The sequence below is a fragment of the Lithobates pipiens genome, unplaced genomic scaffold, assembly GCF_037356315.1.
Source record: "Lithobates pipiens isolate NorthernLeopardFrog02 unplaced genomic scaffold, aLitPip1_a1.2 Scaffold_19, whole genome shotgun sequence".
NCBI lineage: Eukaryota > Metazoa > Chordata > Amphibia > Anura > Ranidae > Lithobates > Lithobates pipiens.
The window spans coordinates 240,498,944-240,521,328 of NW_027507764.1; the positions used below are offsets into that span (position 1 = coordinate 240,498,944).

Below are 22,385 nucleotides of genomic sequence, written 5' to 3' on the forward strand. Positions count from 1 at the left end.
ATGTGGAGAGGCATAGCCCGATCGCTCTCAGCTCGAGCAGCTTGATCTGCAACTTGGATTCCTCCACCGACCAGAGGCCCTGGATCGACTGAACTCCCATTACTCCACCCCAGCCGGTTAGGCTGGCATCCATTGTGATCACTGTCCATTTTAGAGGTAGGAACAACTTCAAGGACCGAAGTGCCGGGGAGCTCAGCCACCAGAGCAGGGAATCCCTGACTAACTGGCTCACCTGAATCTGCCGATCCAGGGACAACGGAGATTTGTCCCATTTTGTCAAAATCTCCTTCTGCAGGACTCTGGTGTGAAACTGGGCATACAGTACTGCCTCGAAAGAGGCCACCATGAGTCCCACAACTTGCATGCAGAAGCAGAGCGACGACCACCTGCGGTTCATCGACAGTTTTACCGTGGCTCTGAGAGTCTGCAGCTTGTCTGAAGGGAGAGACTTGCTCACTTCCATGGAGTCCAGCAGCAAGCCTGGGTACTCCAGACGCTGAGTCGGTATGATGACCCACTTTTTTAGGTTCAACAGCCACCCAAATTCCTGCAGGGTCTGCATGGTGATCGCCACATCCTCCTCGAACTCTGAGGCGGAAGATGCTCTCAGGAGGAGATCATCTAGGTATTCCACGATCGTGATCCCGCGTAGCCGCAGCAATGCCAAAACAGGAGCCAATACCTTGGTAAAGACTCGGGGGGGGGGGGGGGGGGCTGATATCAAACCAAAAGGGAGAGCCACAAACTGGTAGTGGGCTTCCCTGACTGCAAAACACAGAAACCTCTGATGCCAAAGGCATATGGGTATATGCAGGTACGCATCCTGGATGTCTAAGGATGCCAGGAAGTCCCCTTGATGAAGTGCAGTGACTAAGCGAACTGATTCCATTCTGAACCTCTGTACTTTTACAAATTGAGGGCTTTCAGGTCCAAGATTGGACATACTCCTTCCTTTTTGGGGACTACGAACAGGTTTGAGTAAAACCCCTGGAAATGTTCCGATTCCGGAACAGGTACCATCACCCTGTGACTCAGCAGGTTCCTTACCGACCCCAATAGGGCCTCCCTGCGAGCCATCAGTACAGGTATGCTGGAGGGGAAGAATCTGTTTTGCAGCCAGGGAACTCTATCTTGTAGCCTGAGGAAATCAGATCACAGACTCATTGGACCGAGGGGCCCACCAGGCTGCAAACTCCCGAAGGTGACCCCCCCCCACCCGTGTTGCAGGCGGGGGCAAACCTTCATGCAGTAGCACTTTTGCTTGCAGGCTTGCAGTTCCAGGGAAGCTTTGGTCCTTCAGAGGTCGTCCTGTCGGGCTGGGGACACTTGGTCGAAGCCCCGGGGGGGGTGAAAAAGCCGTTTGTGAGAATGAGTGCCCTTGCCTACGGCGTGGCTCCTTAGCCTTCCTGGCCTGTGGGAGTAGTGTACTCTTACCACCTGTGGAATTTTTAATAATGTCATCCAGTGAGGCTCCAAAGAGCCGGACACCAAGGAAGAGAAGATCCATCAGGGCTTTTTTGGATGCCTGGTCAGCAGACCAGCATTTCAGCCAAATCAAGCACCTCAGCACCACTGCTGACACTAAAGCCCTGGATAACAGAGAAAGGGTATCCAGGGCTGCGTCACAAAAGAACTTCAGGCCTTGCACTAGTTGGTCCGCTAGTTCCACACAGACAGGAGAACCCTGTTGCTCTTCCAATTCGCAGTGCCACAGTTTTGTCCACTCGGTAAGTATCTGAGACACAAGTGCGGATGCCAGTACTGGTCACATAGTTGACCCCATAATCGTAAACAAGGAACGAGCCACTGCCTCGGCCTTCCTGTCCAAGGAGTCCCCTCTAACAGGATTGTGGTTACTTTGTTTAACTTAGATACTGGGAGGTCCACGACCGGAGGAGCCGACCACTTTGAGAAGGCTCTCCTCAAAGGGGTAATGCACCGCCATGTATTTGGGGACCGAAAAGGTCAGTTGTGGTCAACCCCATTCCTTTTAAATTAACTTATCAAAATAAGGCTGATGCGAGAACACCTTAGGTAAACGGGCTGGCTTACGGGACCCAAAAGGGACTGCTACATCAGCAGAGGTATCTGCTGGCTCCTGAATCAGGGTATCACGCACACCTGTGATAAGTGCTCCAACAAGTGATTTGTCGCGCGCGGACCCTGACGGGGGACTCATCCTCACTGTCCGATCGGTCCTGGTCAGCGTCACCTGAAACGACAGAGTAGGGCCTGAGTCTGCATCAGAGCTTTCCCCAGAGGACGAGGGAGCAGGGGCCGCTTTTCACCACCTTTGCGCCCACGCACCGCCTCCATCTTGCCAACGAACAAATTGAGGACCGCCGACAAAGCATCCAGAGGCACTGCACAGTCTGCAAGTGAACCGGTTGCAATTGCCTGGATTTTGGGGGAAGAAACACCAGTTTCTGAAGCCATGCTGACCCTTGCCTGTCTACCACCTGATGGGGACTTAGGACAGTGATGGTCCCACCCTCCTAACTACTGCTGGCTTAGGGGCGCTTTCCCGCAGGACTCACCACCCTGACTGGTTCTGCGCCGTCCAGCTAGTAGTGCCTGTTTCAGCTCCCAGATGCATAGGAGACCACACTGCGCTGTGCAGAGCTGCTGTAAATGGCGCTGAAACCTACCAAAAATGTGTTCAGGCTTCAAGAAAATGGCCACAGAGCGTCCAGTATAAAGGACAATCAAAGGGAAAATGGCCGCCGAACTGCACGGAAATGGTCAAACAAAATGCTGCTCCTTGCCCCACCAAAGATGGCCACCGAGCACTGTAAACCATGAGGAACAGTGAACAAAACAGGCAGATAAATGGCGGTGAATAGCGCTACAGCGATCAACAGACACAGCCTCCAGACACCTCCAGGGAGAGACCTACATACATCCAGGGCACAGCCAGCCAGCGCAGTCCTCCCCAGATGAGAGCCCCTGTATATGGTGCACACACACACCACTCAGCAGCCCATGCAGCAGCCCCCACGGGGGGGTGGGGAGGAGATAGGGACAGGGAGAGAAGACAGGGAAGTGAGAGACCTCCGAATCGACCTCCCAGGGAATGCCCAGCTGCTCAGCCCCACCGAGGCAGGGAGAGCTGTACTTACCAGTTCTGAAGAGCTGGGAGACATTCCATCACAGACCCACTCTCTGATTAATACAGGGTGGCTGCTGGCCCGGCACACTGTGATGCAGACCTCAGTAGCCCAGTCATGTGTGCCCCAAAGCATTTATGCTCACCGACCACCTCTGGAGCTGAGGCATGTCGTGGCCGACTCAGCGCGGAGCTGACCAGGCTGGGGAGACTACAAGGATAAGAGTACCCAGCCCGTCACCCAGCCGGCTATTGATAGCAGATCACAAGATCTTTAATCTTGTGCAAAAAGCAAAGCTTCTGCAAAAAAATCCACAGACCGATGGGCCCGCAGGGTTCCTAGGTCCTTCTTCACTAGGCAGAAAAAAACTGAAGCTGCAAGGCAGGCTGTGGGGTTGTTACCTAAGGGACAGCCCCTTGGGCAGAACTGGAAAGTTCTAGTTTTTAGATTACATGTTAACATGCCGTGCCTCGTCCTCTCCTGAAGGTGGTGTAACAACCCAATGGTCTAAGAGAGGAGCTGTGTCAGTCAGTGAATATAAGAGAAACATTTTTTTACAAATAAATATCTGAAAAGTGTGGTGTGCATTTGTATTCAGCCCCCTTTACTATGATACCCCAAACTAAAATTTTGTGGATCCAATTGACTTCAGATATTTTTTTTTTTTAAATTTGAAAACCATTAATAATTTTCCTTCCAATTAATTATGTACCACTAATGACAATAAAATACATTTATGTTTTGGTTGTAACATGACAAAACAGTGGAGAATGTTGTAGGGTATGAAAACTTTTTCAAGGCACTGTATATTTGTTTTTGGAAGAACAAGCCCCTACAGTTTGTTAAATGTACAAATCATGTAAAGGAAAGTACCCATACCTTAAATTACTTACCACCAGTTGTATCAAAATTTGGAATGCCATGAAGAATAACATAATGCAAATATACTGGGGCCGTGTTCATTTTCTGTACTCCAGAAAGGAGTTCATTGAGAAAATTGACATACCTATGTAAAAAAAGAGAAAACGAGAATATCTGAATGGCAATACAAGATAAGTGAAGTAATGTACCATGTTAACCACCAAGCACTATCTTTCATAATACAACCACACAATAATAAACTATGTGCAGCATAGCATTTACCTAGCAGGTCAGCAGCAAAGTTTGGCCATTTGAGCAAAGGCGAAATTGATTGCATAAAAAGGTCGAATAAAAATAACACAGAACATTGCTGTAAACTCCACAGTAAATCAGATATAAGAAAATCAATTACAATTGGGATATCATGCATGGTTTTCCCATAAGACACTTCTGGGAAAGCTGAGACTTCTTCTAGCATGTGGTTTGTGGTGTAATGATATGTGTTGTAATGATTTGGGTTTTATCAAAGTCTTGAGACGTTTAAAACTGACTTGAGAAGTTCAAAACCATCACATCCGCTTGAAGATTTAACTTCTCCCCTCATTTGCAAGTGGGAGATGTTTATTTTGATCCAAAAGTCCCCAAAACAACAAACTAGATATACAAACGAACCCACTCCTTTAGTATAGCCAATACATTCTAAGAAAGGGAACAAGATCCTAGCTCATTGTTAACAAATTCCAGAAGTCCTCCACAGGTTTTTGCTGACAGTCTACTGACTGGAATGGTACCAGCTGATTGGAGAAAAGCCAAAGTAGCACCAATATTTAAAAAGGGCCCAAAATACATACCTGGGAATTACAGACCAGTTAGCCTAACATCAATAGTATGTAAAATCTTGGAGGGGAAGATAAGGGACTATATGCAAGATTTTAGTAATGAGAACGGTATCATTAGCAGCAATCAGCATGGATTCATGAAGAATCATTCTTGCCAAACCAATCTACTAACCTTCTATGAGGAGGTGAGTTACCATCTAGATTTTGCAAAAACTTCAATGTGTTAGATACACTAACAAATTGAAGTCAAACTCCAGCTAACACTTTAAGCAGTTGCAGCAAACAGCTTTTTCTTTTGAGATAAAAGTTTTAGAGAAATAAAAGCAGATCATTGTAAAACACCCATCAGTGTTAAATGGTTTGTCTCAACCCTCTAACTGCTACTTCTGCAGGACAGCTTGTTATGTTAACCACCTGCCGACCGCTCACAGTAAATATACTGTGAGTGGACAGCAGGTGCAAGCTCTGCAACGTGCATGTACACTGATGACTTTCTTCCGGGTTTGGGGCATGCGTGATTGGAGACAGCAGATTTCAGACAATGATTTTGCCAAACACACAGAACTCTGATCTCAGCAGTAGAATTCACACATAAAACCTCAATAGTGATTAGAAATCAAGAAAGGAACTATAAAATCATCAGGAGATGGTATAGGACTCCAGTGGAACTACATAAAATAAATGGAAGTACGGTAATTCAGAAATGTGTTGGAGATGTCTGAAGGAGAGAGGGACTATGCCACATATATGGCATAATGGCTCTATGGTGAAGGATCTCTGGAACAATATATTTAACCACTACAATACAGGGCACTTTCGCCCCCTTCCTTCCCAACCCAATTTTCAGATTTCAGCGCTCTCGCAATTTCAATGACAATTACGCGGTCATGCTACGCTGTACCCAAATAAAGTTGTTATTTTGTTTGCACAAATAGAGCTTTATTTTGGTGTTATTTATTAACGACTCCGTTGTTTTATTTTTTGCGATACACGCGAAAAAAAGAGTGGAAATTTGGAAAACAAAAATATTTTCTTCTTTCTATTTTAAAAGAAATCCAACAAAATCAAATTTTGTCATAAATTTAAGCCAAAATGTATTCTGCTACATGTCTTTGGTAAAAAAAATTTGGTTAAGTGTATAATAATTGGTTTGTGTGATCACGGACATATGTACGCAAATGATCATGTACATATGTGTGCAGGTGATCACGGACATATGTGTGCAGATAATCATTGGGACATGTGATTTTAGTGAGACTTATGTGGGGGACATGTGTTTTTATTATTGGGGACATGTGTTGTGGGGACATTGTGTTTATACTGTGTGGGGACATTGTGTTTTCACTAGACTGGTGATCAGTGTGTAAAAAGCTGTAAAAAACAGCTCATACTCACTGATCATCAGTTGGCTGCAGTGATCTGCTCTCCTCAGCGACGACTTCCGTGTGAGGAGAGGAGGAGCCGATTGCCTAGCAACCGGCTGTTTGTTTACATCACATGACAGCCGTGATTGGACACGGCCATCATGTGATCAGGAGGGCCAATCACAGAGCCCTCCTGCAGATTCGAGATGCGCCGTGTCCGGGTGACACGGGTGCATTGGGACTGCGTGGGCACGCGCGCGCGATCCCCCTACTTCTGATGGACATTCAGAAATGTCCACTCAGAAGTAGAGAGCTCCCACCCGCCCATATATGTACATTGGCCGGGTGGGAAGTCGTTAAAATAGATCGGAAAATATTGAGCCATGTGGTACATTCAACAGTAAACATCTCAATATTGAATGTTATCCCTGGAGCTAGGAAAACAATTAAGACAGACATCATTCACCATATGATAACAGCAGCCAAGACAATAACAGCTAGAAAGTGGTGGCAAGCAAATAGTCCCAAAATGGCAGAATGGATATGTGAGACAATGATAATGATTGAAGAGTTAATGAATACTCAAAAATCAAAAATATGGGAAAAATGGGAAGAATTTAGGTCCTCGGCAAATATACTTTTTTATGAAGAGAATGTACCACCCTAATGTATGGGGATGAGTGAGGGTGGGAATGTTTTTTTTTCCTCTGAGAAAGGAAAGGTTGGTGTTTAGAATGAATGAGAGGAAGATAATATATAAAAATGTAAGAGAATAGAAGATGAAACGGTTTTAATATATAGCATGAATATAGAGTCAGATTAACCTGAATGATTCTAGGAAGCTGTGTATATGTATTTATGCATTTGTATTTTTATTTTTTATTTTTTATTTTTTAATTGAATGAAAATAATAGAGGGATTGAAAACAAACACACAGGACTCTGTGTACACAGAAAAGAGTTCATAAAGCATCCAAAAAAATATCAAAAAGTCAAATGAAAGAAGAAAAATAAATTCCATTGTCCCAACAGATGAAAATCCACAGGTGAGTAGAGCAGATGATTATGTGCATAAGAGAACCAGCTTCCTCTGATCTTCTGTGTAAAACACCTCCAAAAGCAAAAGATGGCAGCTTACCAGAATGTGGTGGCTTCCAAATTAATGGAAAAGCTAACAGCGCAGTGGGGAAAACCTTTCCTAAGTGTATCCATATAGGTGCTGGCAGTCCTGGTGTGCTTCAAATCACAATCTCATACCAATTTTGCATTCATGGTGATGAGTTGCGTGTCTTGACTTTGGGTCCATGCCAGCCTCCACGTGGCAGTGTTTAGTGACCTGTTCAAGTTCAGTAGTGCCGCCACCGCTCTCCTCATTGAGAACATTTGTTGATCTGTTGGGGCACTAGAATTTATTTTTCTTCTTTCATTGACTTTTTGGATGCTTTACGGACTTCTTTTTTTGATAAGCTTATTATCACACCCCTTTTTGTTTTTTCTCATTTATCACATTTACCTTTCACAAGGTTTATAAAATTTTTGAGATTGTGCTATACATGCTCATTGACTGATAGCTTTGCACTATAAGTTTATTCATTTAGAAGTTATGTTGTATTTGTGTGTGTTTATGATTTTTGTGTATTTTTATTGAAAATATAGCTTTGATAAACATTTGTGCATCTATCACCTAGCAACATCTTTTAATTCTAGAAAATGTATAGTTTGGTGGGTGGGGTAATTTATTAATTTTCAAAGCGGATCTTAAACTGAAAAACAGCAAAAAAAAAAATGTTAAAAATAAGCCAAAATAGTATAGCCATTTGAGGTAAAAAATGGGGGGACTGGGCCCAGCAACAAAAGGGTAAATTATCCCTTACCAATGATTGAAAGAAATTGCCTTATTTATCAAAATTTCTTTCCAAGTATGTGGCAACTAGTCAGAGGTCCTTTGCTTAAACATGCTTAATATGCTTTCTTTCAAACATTGGAGTATTAAAATATCCTCCGATTAGTGCAACCTTTTTCAAGAATCGTCCCTGCACACCTCTACTACAGCAGCCAAGGCATGGTCTAGGGGAGCTCCCTTCCTGGACAAATACACAATTATTTAAATGCCCAGCCAAGGAGATACAAAGCTCCAACCAAGAACTTCGGACTGTCGTTATTTGGGTATGAGGCCAAAGTATAAACTTACTCTTGTCTATTATATCTGAGGATCAATGAAATGCAACATAAATGAGAATTAAGAAAACTTTTTGGATTAACAGGGACTGCTGGTCTTCCATGGAGGATTTTAAAATTGTTAGACGCCTTTCACACTGAGGCGCCCCAGTCAAAGGTAAAGCAGAGATATTTTTAATGCAGCTTTAGCAACGCTATTCGGGCGCTAGCGGGGCGGTTTTAATCCCTGCTAGCGGCCGAAAAGGGGTTAAATCTGCCCACAAAACTCCACTACAGCAGTCCTTTGCCAGCAGTATAGCAGCGCCGCCCCATTGTTTTCGATGGGGAGGAGCGATGTATTCACTGATCCTCCACCGCTGCAAAGAAGCTGCTGGTAGGACTTTTTGTGATGCCCTGCCAGCATAGCGCACTGGGTGTGCAGATGAGGCTATTTGAGGCACTTTACAGGCGCTATTTTTAGCACTGTAGCACCTGAAAAACGCCTCAGTGTGAAAGGAGTCTTACAGCTTAGATTCTCATTGCAGAAACACAATGAAATATAAAGTTGAGGATGTGAAAAAAATGGCAGGACCCAGAGTTGGTAACAGTTTGTCAAAAATAAATAAAATAAATAAAAGAAGAAACGATTTACCCCAGGCCAGGGACATTACAGATGCAGGTGGCCCAGGTCAGGCCAAGACTCTTAAGCCTTGTACACACAATCACAAACGTAGTGACTTACTACATAGTTCACCAGCTCTTTAGAGCCACCCTTTGGACTTGATTTGTGCTTTTCATTTTGCACCTTTCAGTTTGTTTCTGAACGGGCGTTAGTCAAACAGACATGTTGCGGAATCGAAGGAGATAATGCGTCATTAATTATTGGCCTTGGAGTTATTGCTTTGACATAATTTTTTTGGTTTGAAAATTATTTGATTTTGTATATTTTCTATATTTTTGGATGCATAGAACGCTTCCCCGCAGAGTGTATCGCATATGGAATGATCAGTTGCAAACAGCATATTGCTTAGATCTCCTCATACGCCGACAGTGCACACAAAACACTGCTGGTAACATCACAGGCTGCTCCTCCCACTGCGTTGCATCACTAGGCATGTGACTTTTTTCAAGCACCCTTGAAAAAGTCCCGTGCCTAGTGACGCAACGCATTGGGAGGAGGAGCTATATAAAAAAAAAAGAGCGACAATTTTGAAAAAAACTCAATATTTTGTGCTTTTTGCTATAATAAATATCCCCATTTTTTTTTTAACCACTTAAGCCCTGAACCATTTTGCTGGCTTAAGACCAGACCACTTTTTGCGATTCGGCACTGCGTTGCTTTAACTGACAATTGCGTGGTCGTGCGACGTGGCTCCCAAACAAAATTGACGTCCTTTTTTCCCCACAAATGGAGCTTTCTTTTGGTGGTATTTGATCACCCCTGCGGTTTTTATTTTTTGCGCTATAAACAAAAATAGAGTGACAATTTTGGAAAAAAAACGCATTATTTTTAACTTTTTGTTATAATAAATATCCCCCAAAAATATATTAAAAAATTTTTTCCCTCAGTTTAGGCCGATGCGTATTCTACATATTTTTGTTAAAAAAGAAAAGAAAAAAATGCAATAAGCGATTATTGATTGGTTTGCACAAAAGTTATAGCATTTACAAAATAGGGGATAGTTTTTGGCATTTTTATTAATAATTTTTTTTTTTTTTTACTAGTAATGGCGTCGATCAGCGATTTTTATTGTGACTGCGACATTATGGCGGACACATCGGACATTTTTGGGACCATTGTCATTAATACAGCAATCACTGCTATACAAATGCAGTGATTCCTGTTGTAGCCTTATGAGTTTGTGTGAAATCTCCATTAATACCTGTACAATATTGTAATTAGAAATATATTTCCGTTAGAGGGAAATATATATTTAAAGTATTGAGTGTTGTGTTGGTGTTACTGTAATTAGTTCAACTTCAAAGCTTGGCCTTTTGTTTTCCCGGATAACATCTCACCTGGGAAGTAAACAACAGCTTTCTTTGACTCATCCAATCAGGCTGTTCCCAATATACATTTACTAGGTACAGTGACCAATTAGGGAGAATTATATTAGCCACACTACAGAAAGTAGGGGGGGATATAATGCTTTGTGAGCAAGCCAACTCACTCTGGTGTGGGAACACACGGCAGTCACCATGGGCTGACCTGAAGTTAACAGGTAATCTAACTCTAAACTTGCACCTTATATTGTATTGTAAATATGGTTATGCGAGTAATTTGTAAATATCATGTAAGCCAGGGGACCTACACTGTACATTGTGTTGTAAATACTGTCTGGTGTGTAATTTGTATATATTATGTAACCCTATAAATAAAGGTGTATTGCTGATTGAACTACCTCTTTTGTACAAGATCTCTCAGATCTAGATATGTATATGTCCATACTACTACCATGATTGAGGTGTATGCACACAATCATAAATACTAGTCAACACTGTGTAAATGACACTGGCAGTGAATGGGTTAACCAGTGGGTGGCAGTGTAGGGGTTAAGTGTTCCTAACTGTTGGGGGCTGGGCTTTCTTTTAGTGAACACTGATCTCTGCTCCAAACACATGGAGCAGAGATCAGCGTCACTTGTTCCTAGGCAGAACTGGGAGATGCTGTTTACAACGGCATCTCCTAGTTCAGCTGCCCCGTGAGACGATCGCGGGTATGCCCGCGGCGATCGAGTCAGCGGGACCCGCGACCGGATTCACGGGGGTCCTAACCAACATGCTCGCGATGGCAGGGCGGCACATTTTTCCCCATTTGCCTGCCTGTGCCATTCTGCCGACGTACATCGGCGTGCGCCGGTCGGGAAGTGGTTAAAAGCTAATTTTTCTTAGTTTAAGCCAATATGTATTCTTCTACATATTTTCAGTAAAAACAAATTTAAAAAAATGCAATAAGCGTATATTGATTGGTTTGCGCAAAAGTTAAAGCATCTACAAAATAGGGGATAGATTTACAGCATTTTTTTTTTTTACTAGTAATGGTGGCAACATTATGGCGGACACATTGGACAATTTTGACACATTTTTGGGACCATTGGCATTAATACAGCGATCAATGCTATAAAAATGCATTGATTACTGTAAAAATGTCACTGGTAGTGAAGGGGTTAACACTAGGGGGTGACCTAGGGGTTAACTATGTTTCCTGGGAGGCGATTCTAACTGAAGGGGGAGGGGACTTACTAGAAGAAGGGACATTTTGCGTTTCCTAGCTAATAGGAACACACGATCTGTCACTCCTCTCAGAACAGAACAGGGAAGTGTGTGTTTACACGCACTCGTCCCTGTTCTTTGTCTCCTGCTCACGATCACTCGTGGCCGGCGGTCGTCGCGGCCATTGGTCACAAACATCGGTACCCCCGCTGTGCATCAGGCGCACGCGCATGCCTGTTATCCCAACCCAGCGAGCCGATGTATAGCTACGCTAGCTCGCGCAGGGGAGCCAACCTGCCGCAGTACAACTGCGGCGGCTGGTCGGGAAGAAGTTAACATAGAAGATAATTGTGCGCTGCAATTTGAGATTTCATAATTTGCCAGGTCACGAATGTTGACTCTCCATTACGAATGCTAGTTGACAAGACCTACCGTTTCTGTCTCATCCTTGCTTCTGAGCAAGCACATTTGTACTTTTCATTTTTGTCCGACAGACTTGTATACACACGCTCGGAAAATCTGACAGAAATTTGTCCGCGGAAAAATAAAAAAAACTGCTAGCCAACATTTGTCCAGGGAAAATCCGACAATTGCCCGATGGAGCATACACTCGCTTGGATTTTCTGCCAACAGCCTGTCATCACACATTTCCCATCAGAAAATCTGATCGTGTGTACGAGGCTTTAGGCTTCATGTACACTGCTGCTGGTAAATGGAACGTTAATTTATTTCACTAATGCAATGTAAAAGGTGAAAATATTATATGATAGACTCATTACATGAAAAGCAAGAACGTTCAAGACGTGATTTGTCATAATTGTGACAATTATGGCTTACAGCTCACAAAAATCCCAAATCCACAATCTCAGAAAATTAGATTACATGCAATCAATAAAACAAGGATTGTACATAGAACAATATCAGACCTCTGAAAAGTATAAGCATGCATATGTACTCGGTACTTGGTTTGTGCCCCCTTTTCAGCAATTACTGGCATGGAAGCTATCAGCCCGTGGCACTGCTGAGGTGTTATGGAAGACCAGGATGCTTCAATAGCAGCCTTCAGCTCTTCTGCATTGTTCAGTCTCATCTTTCTCTTGGCAAGGCCCTATAGATTGTCTATGGGGTTCAGGTCAGGCAAGTTTGCTGGCCAATCAAGCACAGTAATCCCACGGTCATTAAACCAGGTTTAGGTGCCTTTGGCAGTGTGGGAAGTTGCAAAGTCCTGCTGGAAAATGAAGTCAGCATCCCCATAGAGCTCGTCTGCGGAAGGAAGCATGAAGTGCTCCAAAATCGTCTGGTAGACGGCTGCGTGGACCGTGGACTTAAATGAAGCACAGTGGACCAACACCAGCAGATGACATTGGCTCCCCAAATCAACATACTGTGGAAACTTCACACTAGACTTAAAGCATCTTGCAGTGCATGCCTCTCCATTCTTCCTCCATACTCTGGGTCCTTGGTTTCCAAATGAGATGCAAAATTTGCTCTCATCGGAAAAGAGGACTTTGGACCATTGAGCAAAAGACCATCTGTTTTTCTTTAGCCCAGGTAAGACGCTTCTGACGTTGTTTGTTCAGGAGTGGCTTTACAAGAGGAATACAACATTTAAAGCCCATGTCCAGGATCAGTGTGTGGTGGCTCTTGATGCACTGACTCCAGCCTCAGTCCACTCCTTGTGAAAGTCCCCAACACTTTTGAATGGCCTTTTCTTGACAATCCTTTCCAGGCTGCTGTCATCCCTGCTGCTTGTGCACCTTTTTCATCCACACTTTTCCCTTCCACATAACTTTCTATTAATGTGCTTTGATACAGCACTTTGGGAACATCCAACTTCTTTTGCAATTACCTTTTGAGGCTTTCCCTCCTTATGGAGGGTGTCGATGATGGTTTCCCGCACAACTGTCAAGTCAGCAGTCTTTCCCATGATTGTGATTCCTACTGAACCAGAATGAGAGACCATTTAAAGGCTCCAGAACCCTTTGTGGGTGTTATGGCTTAATTAGCTGATCAGAGTGGGGCATTTTGAGCCTAGAATATTACACCTGTTCACAATAATGTAATTTTCTGAGATTGTGGAGTTGGGGTTTTCATGAGCTGTAAGCCATGATTCCCACAATTATGACACTGAACTATCTTGCTTTCCATGTAAAGAGTCCATCTCATATATTCGTTTCACCTTTTAAGTTGCATTAGTGAAATAAATTAACTTTTGCATGATATTCAATTTTTTTGAGTATCACCTATATTTGTTCACATTGTTATTGAGTCCATTCTCTAATGGCATTGGATTACCTGATAACTCCCCTGGACCCTGTATATATCTTCCACTGCAGGACCACGGAGGACACCTAACTGCTGCCTGTGTCTCCTTTACTTCCTCTGGGACCCCACCATGTGCCAAATACTCTCAAATACCCCATTGGGTCCTGTGTGCTTTCACTCTGTGTGCCAAGTAACTAGCATAAGACTTTAGTCCTTTAGCAAGAGATTTGACAGTGATGTCAAACTGACAGTAACTGTAGGTTAATAAATAAATCTATTTAGGATTTATGCAGCTGTAGAGAAGAAACACAAGTGTGGATGGAATGTATACCAAATTCTTCCAAAAATAGAGTACTTCCCTCTGATGTTTGCATTACTCTTTCATTAGTTGATGTGCAGTAACCCCAAAAAAACATGAAGGGCCCAAGGGGTAATGGCACACTTCAGAACATACCACATTTGCAAAAAATAACATTCATGCATTAACAAAAAAATAAAATCCAAAAAGTACATTCTGAACTAAAACCAAAACTTTTTTTTTTATTTCAGAAAAAGTGTAAAAAAAATGATTAAAATCACGATCATTTTTTTTTTTTTTTGCTTTTAGGAACATCTTACTTCCTGATTCCAAAACACAACAGGAAGTGAAACTAAGTAATTTCAAACGAGAGGAAACCCCCTTAGTCCAAACTAGAACAAATGTCCTCATTGGAATGTATCCCCTTCTATTTTAACCATGTATAATGTTGGTTCTCGTATCATTTTGTGTCCCTGGTACAGTTGTCAACTGGATAAACAGCAACAGCAATGAAAATCTAAGAGGGGTTTCAACACCTCCCCAACCATAAAGAAAAAAAAGTCTGAGCTTGGAATAAATGAGGGGTCTTTTATATTTTCTTTGGAAACTGTGAGGGCGGGAGGAGTGGCAATGGTTGTGTCTGAGAGTGTCATGTGATAGTCTGTCTGGCAAGCCAGCTGACCTTTCAGTTTAGTAGAATTTGTACTTTGTTTTTGAAAATCATAATAAAAACTGTTAAAGTGTGGAAACTTTTTAAAGAACCCTCCTACTTTTAAATATGTGGCCACAGCTGATCTTCAGTGCCAAGCTGTGTATCTTTTCCAATTCAGTATAAAGGGTGAATACGTATACCCTTGTATATAAAGAACCTACCTTTTCTGGGAAGGTTGCATCAATACGGACACTTTATCATCAAAAAATTTCTTCATTGCAAAGCGATCAAGTGCTTGGTCAGCCCTGAGAAAAAAAAAAGGAAAAAAAGAGAACTACATGAGTTTATGAAGAATAAATTATATATCAAACCATGAAGAGTTACCAGGGATCTACAGATATATAGTATAGAAGGGCAAATCTGGTGTGCCTCAGTATTCTGCCATATGGCCCTGCCAGTTTAAAAAATACCTGAACATGGATTGCAACAGTTTGGATGAAGTCGATTTCAGCTGACAAGTTTCTACTCAGCTCCACCGATTGAGCCAGTCAGCAAGTGGCTAACTTAATTTAACTTATTTAAAGTGTCTGTACTACATTCGCAGTTCTTCATTATCTGCTGTAAACTAGATTTGATCACAGTCTGTCCTAACAAAGGTACAAAGACACTTGAGACTGTCCAGAAATTCGTACAATCAGCCATGACACTAGGGCTGAAACAACTAATCGATTAATCGACAACTAATCGATTATGAAAATAATCGTTAGTTGCAGCCCTACATGACACGGTCTCCTTAAAAACATCTATAAGCCCAGGTTCACACTGGCCCGACATGAAAGTCTCACAACTTCTGATCTGACTTTAAATCTGACATAGGCCCCTTTCACACGAACGATCCGTTCAGGCCCGCCTGTCAGTTTTTCAGGCGGACCTGAACGGATGCTCCATAGGGGTCTATGGAGCGTCGGATGTCAGCGGTGACAAGTCCGCTGACATCCGGCCCACTCCGTTCCGAAAAAGTGTGACGGAGGAAAAAAAGCTATTTTTCCATCCGTCATCGGATCGGGTGACGACGGACACTGGTCCGTCGTCATCCGATCTCCCATAGGGGGAAAGCGGCGCTGTGACAGGTCTGTCCCTGCGCAGTGTGCAGAGACGGACCCGTCATCTTCTGCTCAGCGGAGATCGCTTTGGCGATCCCCGCTGTGCAAGTGGACATCCACAGGGCGGATCAGCACTGATCCGCCCCGTGTGAAAGGGGCCTTAATGTGACTTTTTAAACTCTATGGCAGGCATCACTAAATGGGAGACCACAGGCCATATCCGGACCGAACCACTGTCCCATCTGGACCCACAGTCACGTAATTTAGGAGCCGCCTCTCTTCCCCAGCCTCGGCTGCTGTCATTATCTGCATGTCGGGAGGCACGATAGTAATATCCCAGGTGCGGGAGGCACAGCTCTGCATTGGGGGTGGGTACTGAGTGCTGGTATTAAGCGGACTTCGGGAGACACAGCTCTGCATTGGACGGATGCAGGGCAGTCCTAGCCACCAATCACTTGCTGGATAATATGAAAAGCAGCCAGCAGCTCTCGTACCCAACCAATGCAGAGCTGTGCCTCCCGCATCTGGGGAATTACCATCTTGACTCCTGACCTCTGCTCAATCTAAGGTAGGAGAGTGAAGGGCAGAGGACGGTACAGGATGGCTTGGGGGGGGGGGGGGTGTGATGTGAGAGAAGGCGGTGCCGGAGGGGGAGGATGGCTGCATTTTCAGAGGGCAGAGTACACTACTGGGGGGGGGGGGGGGGGGGCTGTGAAGCTAGGCAGTGCTTTGGAGGAGCTGTGAAGAGGCAGGGTTCTGATTTGAGTGCATTAGGGGAGTAAAGAGGGCAGAGCACATTACTGGGGGACAGGGTATTTTAACGAGAAGAAGGTGATGTGAAGGGGGCAGATCCCACTACTGTGGGTGGATTTGTGATGTGAGGGGGCAGTGCTGTGGGGGGGGAGTAATGTGAAGTGCTGTGTGTGTGTGTGTGTGTGTGTGTGTGTGTGTGTGTGTGTGTGTGTGTGTGTGTGTGTGTGTGTGTGTGTATAAGGGGGTTGATGTGAAAGGGGCTGGTGAGGTGCAGAGGGACAGTAAAGTGAAGAAGGGCAGCTCTGTGAAGGGGAGGGGTGATATGGAGGGGGTGGGGGCAGGTCATGTGAAGGGGCAGTGCTGTGGGGGGGAGGGGTGATGTGGGGGGAGGCGGGTGATGTGAAGAAGTCTTGGCACAAACGTGCAATTCGGGCCTCAACTGGCAGAAAAATTTGGCCGATCGGACCATCGTAAAATTTCATTCAATACCCCTGCTCCATGGCATTGAAGGCATATCAAAAGTCAGACCAAAGTAGTGTAGAAACCTTTTTCTAAAGTTGGAGCGACTTGTGTTGGATCAGTTAAGACGGCCCTCAAAAATTGAATTTGACAGGTCATGCGACTTGTGCTCTCACAAGTTGGATCCCATGTCGCACCAGTGTGAACCGGGCCTAAAAAGGTTAAAAAAATAAAATAAAAAATACAGAATCTTTTTTTTAAGTATGCTGTGCTAATGGCATCACTTATCATATAATGATTTTTCTCAAATTTGACTGTAAAAAAAGAAATATGCTTTAAACAGTAACTACTATTCTATCATGAGCAAACAGAGTAAACTGTCTGCAGTCTTAATCATATAAAGGGAACTTGTATTTATAATTGGTGTGAAATTAAATCGAATGTAGATGTAAAAGAGGAACTAAAGCTGGGTACACGCTGTCCAAAAATCAGTCAAAGGGACACGCTGGAAAACAAGCATTAAAAACTTGCAGTGTGTACCTAGCTTTAAGCTAGCCATACATGGCAAAACTGAACAAAAAAATTGAAAAAAACGCTCACCCCCACCCCCCCCCCCCCCCCCCACTTTCCTGGCCTGAATGTTCGGATAAGGGTCCAGTATTGGTTTTGGGGGAAACACGCTGTTTTCTTTCCATTTTGGCGAGGGCTCCCCTTCAAGATACTCAGCACACAAGCGACACCGCAAGTCAAATCATCATAATCCGACTTGTGGTGCGACCTCTATTCAAATCAATGGGCTCTCATAGGGAACCACTGATTTTGACATGTTAAAAAAAAAAAGGCCACTTGATGAGGCTGTATCCAGCATTGAGACGCGTTTAGCAGCTTTTACTCGAACGCTGGTCCTCAGAACACACTGTCCCTGTTTTTTTTTTTTTACAGCTTGAAAACTCCTAAGCCACTTATAGCTCCTAAAAGCCTGTGTGTGCATGGACACATAGAATAACACAGAGAGGAGTTTTTAAGCTGCAAAAAAAAAAAAAGTCTGATGCTAAAAGCAGCTGTAAAAAATGCCCCATGTGTATGATGCCTAATGCCCCATACACACGGTGGGATTTTCAGATGGAAAACATGCGATTGGATCAGGTCAGAAAATCCGATTGTGTGTGGGCTCCATCTGACTTTTTCCGTCGGATTTTCCGACGCCAAGTTTGAGAGCAGGATCTAAAATTTTCCGACAACAAAATCAGATAGTTTAAATTCCGATCGTGTGTAGACAATTCCGACGGACAAAGTGCCATGCATGTTTAGAACAGACTAAGACAAAATCTATTGGCTACTGGCCTCTTTATAGTCCCATCGTACGTGTTATACGTCACCTCGTTCTGAATGATCGGATTTTCCGACAACTTTGTTCGACCGTGTGTATGCAAGTTTTGGGCCAACAGCCGTTGGAAAAAAATCAGACGGATTTTGTTATTGGAATGTCCGACCATGCGTATGGGGCATAAGGGTTTGTCTTTGCCACAAGGAGTAGCCTCCTGTGTTGTATCTGAAGGCACAAACTGACGGTGTCAGTTTGTGCCGTCAGATACAAATACCTGGTGATCCTGTCAGTCCCCGTCATTTACTTTTCAAAATTGAACACGCTAAGCACAGAAGCGCAGCTGTACTGGTGTGGTCAGTTTGTATCCAATTCTTTCCTTGATAGAGATACACAACGCCATGCATATCCATGAGGTGCCTGTGTCTCTGTACCAACACATCCCCTGGCCAGCACTGCTGCTGCAAGAAGGCTGGGACAATGACTGTGAACCATTAGCCAATCACAGCAGGTTCTATGCATCTGCAGCTAATAGGGTGTGGACAGCAGAAGATGTACACAACTGGGGAAAGTAATTCCCTGCTGTGTTATGACATCACTCAGAGCCAGAAGAGGCACACTCCTGCAGTGCAACGCAGGGGAAAGTACTCCCCACTGTGTTAAACAGCCCACCCCCTTAAAACACTGACACACACCCCCACAATCCTAGGATACAACACAGGAGAGGCTTTGGGGATCATGTGACTGATGGATGTAAAAAAAAAAAAAAAAAGATGCCAGATTTATTTTTTGGGAAATGTATACATATATAGGACAAACATATAATTTACTCTTCAAAGAGGTGCCTTGCATAAAGTGTGTTCAGATACTTTAACCACCTGAGATCCGTGCTATAGTCAAATGACGGCTACAGCGCGGATCTCGATTGCCGGGACTACGTCTATTGACATTGTCCCCTTTAATGGCTCCCGGGAGCGCGCATCGGGGAAAATTTGTGTTCGCCATGTCCCCTGGACACAGCCAATCACAGATCGCTGTAAACGGCCAATCACAGCGGCCGTTTACAGCGCGATCGCCGCCTCCAATGGGTGATGATCTCAAATGTAAACAAATTAGATCATCACCCATTGCCGAATCTGTCTCCTCACACAGAGACAGCGTGTGAGGAGAGAGATTCTGTGAGTTACTGTTACAAGTGCCAAATGTACCCCGCCAGTGCCCACCTGTGCCCATCTGTGCACCATCTGTACACCGTCAGTGCCCATATGTGCACCGCCAGTGCCAATCGGTGCCCATCTGTACCATCTGTGCCACCTCAGCAGTGCCCATCTGTGCCACCTCAGCAGTGCCCATCTGTGCCACCTCAGCAGTGCCCATCTGTGCCACCTCAGCAGTGCCCATCTGTGCCACCTCAGCAGTGCCCATCTGTGCCACCTCAGCAGTGCCCATCTGCTGCCTCATCAGTGCCCACCTGTGTTGCCTCAGCAGTGCCCATCTGTCGCCTCATCAGTGCCCATCTGTGCAATAAATCAGTGCCCATCTGTGCAATAAATCAGTGCCCATCTGTGCAATAAATCAGTGCCCATCTGTGCCGACCCATCAGTGCCCATCTGTGCCGACCCATCAGTGCCCATCTGTGCCGACCCATCAGTGCACATCTGTGCCGACCCATCAGTGCCACCTAAACAGCGCCCATCTGTGCCACCTAAACAGCGCCCATCTGTGCCACCTAAACAGCGCCCATCTGTGCCACCTAAACAGCGCACATCTGTGCCACCTAAACAGCGCCCATCTGTGCCACCTCATCAGTGCCCATCTGTGCTGCTTCAACAGTACACATCTGTGCCACCTCATCAGTGCACATCAGTGCCACCTCATCAGTGCCCATCAGTGCAGGCTTAGCACACACCTGTGCAGTCTCAACACCAGCAACCATGTCTAAACGAGTCTTTCCACGGCTGACGAGAGCAACGGGGAGCTCTCCTCTTCAGATTCTCTTTCAGATTCGGATTCTGAAGCCGACATAAATTATGAGCCAGTCCTCAGTAGTGAAACACTGACTGAATCCGAGGAGGAAGATATCCGGCCCATCAAAGGAAGGCGTTCTAGTGAGGCAGTGCCGTCAACCAGCATCGAAGTGCCGTCCACCAGCACCACAGTGCCCCGGCAAGAAAGGCCAAGTACCAGTGGGGTGTCATCTCAGCCCCAAAGGGTTAGGAGCCATGCCGGCCTTCCCTATGCCCTTCAGAACCCCTTGTGGCTTCCTCCTAATTCAGGAGAGGCCAATGTTCCCCCTTTCACTGTCCAGCCAGGAGTCCAGGTGGACACGGAGAATTTTACCCCAATAGATTTTTTTAATTTAATTTTTACGGAGGATATGTTGGTGTCAATTGTGGCCCAGTGCAACCTGTATGCACAAAAATTTATTTTGCAAAATCCGACATCTTATTATGCCCGTCCCTACGAATGGAGAGACCCAACGGTGGAGGAGTTCAAGGTTTTTTTAGGCCTCACATTTAACATGGGACTCAACAAAAAAAATTGCGTACCTATTGGTCAACCCATCCCCTCCACCACACACCGCTCTTCTCCGCGGTAATGCCCAGAACCAGGTATCAGATGATCATGAGGTTCTTACATTTCAGCGACAATACCCAGTGCCTTCCACGAAATGACCCAAATTACGACAGGCTTTACAAAATTCGTCCAATACTTCATTATTTTCAACAAACATTCCCCAAATTGTTTACCCCGGACCAACACATATGTGTGGATGTGTCCCTTATTAAATTTAGCGGTAGGCTTAAAATGAAGCAAATTATGCCCAGTAAAAGGGCCCGCTATGGGGTGAAGGTCTACAAATTATGAGACCGAGCCACAGGGTACACATATTCCTTCATAGTGTACGAAGGGAAGGACACCCAGCTGCAGCCCCCTAATTGTCCAGACTACTTGGGATCCAGCGGGAAAGTTGTTTGGGACCTCATATACCCCCTATTGGATAAAGGCTACCACCTGTATGTAGACAACTTCTACACATCTCTGCCCCTGTTCCACAACCGCCACCGGAAGAAGACGCCAGCACGTGGCACCGTAAAAAGGAATCGGAACGGCTTTCCTCAAAGTCTTGTGAATAAGAAGCTGCGAAAAGGAGAAACCGCAAGTCTGAGAAACAAGGAGATTCTGGAAGTGGAGGGACAGAAGGGATGTATATATGTTGTCTTCTATCCACAATGATACGTTTGTGGAAATCCCCAGAAGGAATGGCCCCGTAAAAAACCCAAAATGCATTTCTGAATACAATTTGTTCATGGGGGGAGTCGACTTCAACGACCAAATGATGGAACCATACCTTGCCACAAGACGGACATACCATTGGTACAAAAAAGTAGCAATTTATTTTTTTCAATTGCCCATTTACAATTCCTATGTCATTTACCGCAACTCCACCCAAAACCCCAAACGCTTCTTTGACTACCAGAAGGAAGTTTTAACTGCCCTTATTTTCCCCGAACGGCCCACCAGAAAATATCCGATCAGATGTTGTTAGTCGACTCTCCGAGCGCCACTTTCCCGATAAAATCCCTCCCAAACCAACAGGCCAAAGACGTCAAAAAAGATGTAAGGTGTGTACCAGAGCAGGAGTCAGAAAAGACACATCTTATTATTGTGCACAATGTCCTTCCCAACCAGGCCTCTGCATAGGTGACCGTTTTCTGCGTTACCATACTTCAATAAATTTTTTGTGAAGTATGGTAAACATAATCCTCAGTTCCTGCCTTCATACACCTTCACACCCCTTATGCCACTGCCTGCTCTGTAACTGACCCTGGCTTGTTATTCGACCACTCTTATGCCTGCCGATTCTGTACATACCGCTACCTGATCTGGAACTGACCCTGGACTGTTATTCGACCATGCTTCTGCCTAACGATTCTGTACATACCTCTGTCTGATCTGGAACTGACCTTGGACTGTTTAACCACGATAT

General features: G+C 44.6%; 1 protein-coding gene across 3 annotated transcripts in view; it reads right to left on the bottom strand.

Annotated features, from left to right (window-relative positions):
- TNS3 (tensin 3) overlaps nucleotides 1-22,385 on the bottom strand; it is a 457,447-nt gene that overhangs the window by 301,029 nt on the left and 134,033 nt on the right. For 2 of the 3 annotated variants that reach the window (XM_077491841.1, XM_077491842.1), the window contains exons 6-7: nucleotides 14,977-15,060; nucleotides 4,001-4,113 (exon numbers count right to left, since the gene is read on the bottom strand). In XM_077491841.1, the coding sequence (XP_077347967.1) occupies nucleotides 4,001-4,113; nucleotides 14,977-15,060 (197 nt within the window). Of the gene's footprint in view, nucleotides 1-3,986; nucleotides 4,114-14,976; nucleotides 15,061-22,385 lie in introns of those variants that run through there. The other variant, XM_077491843.1, reaches the window with a different exon arrangement.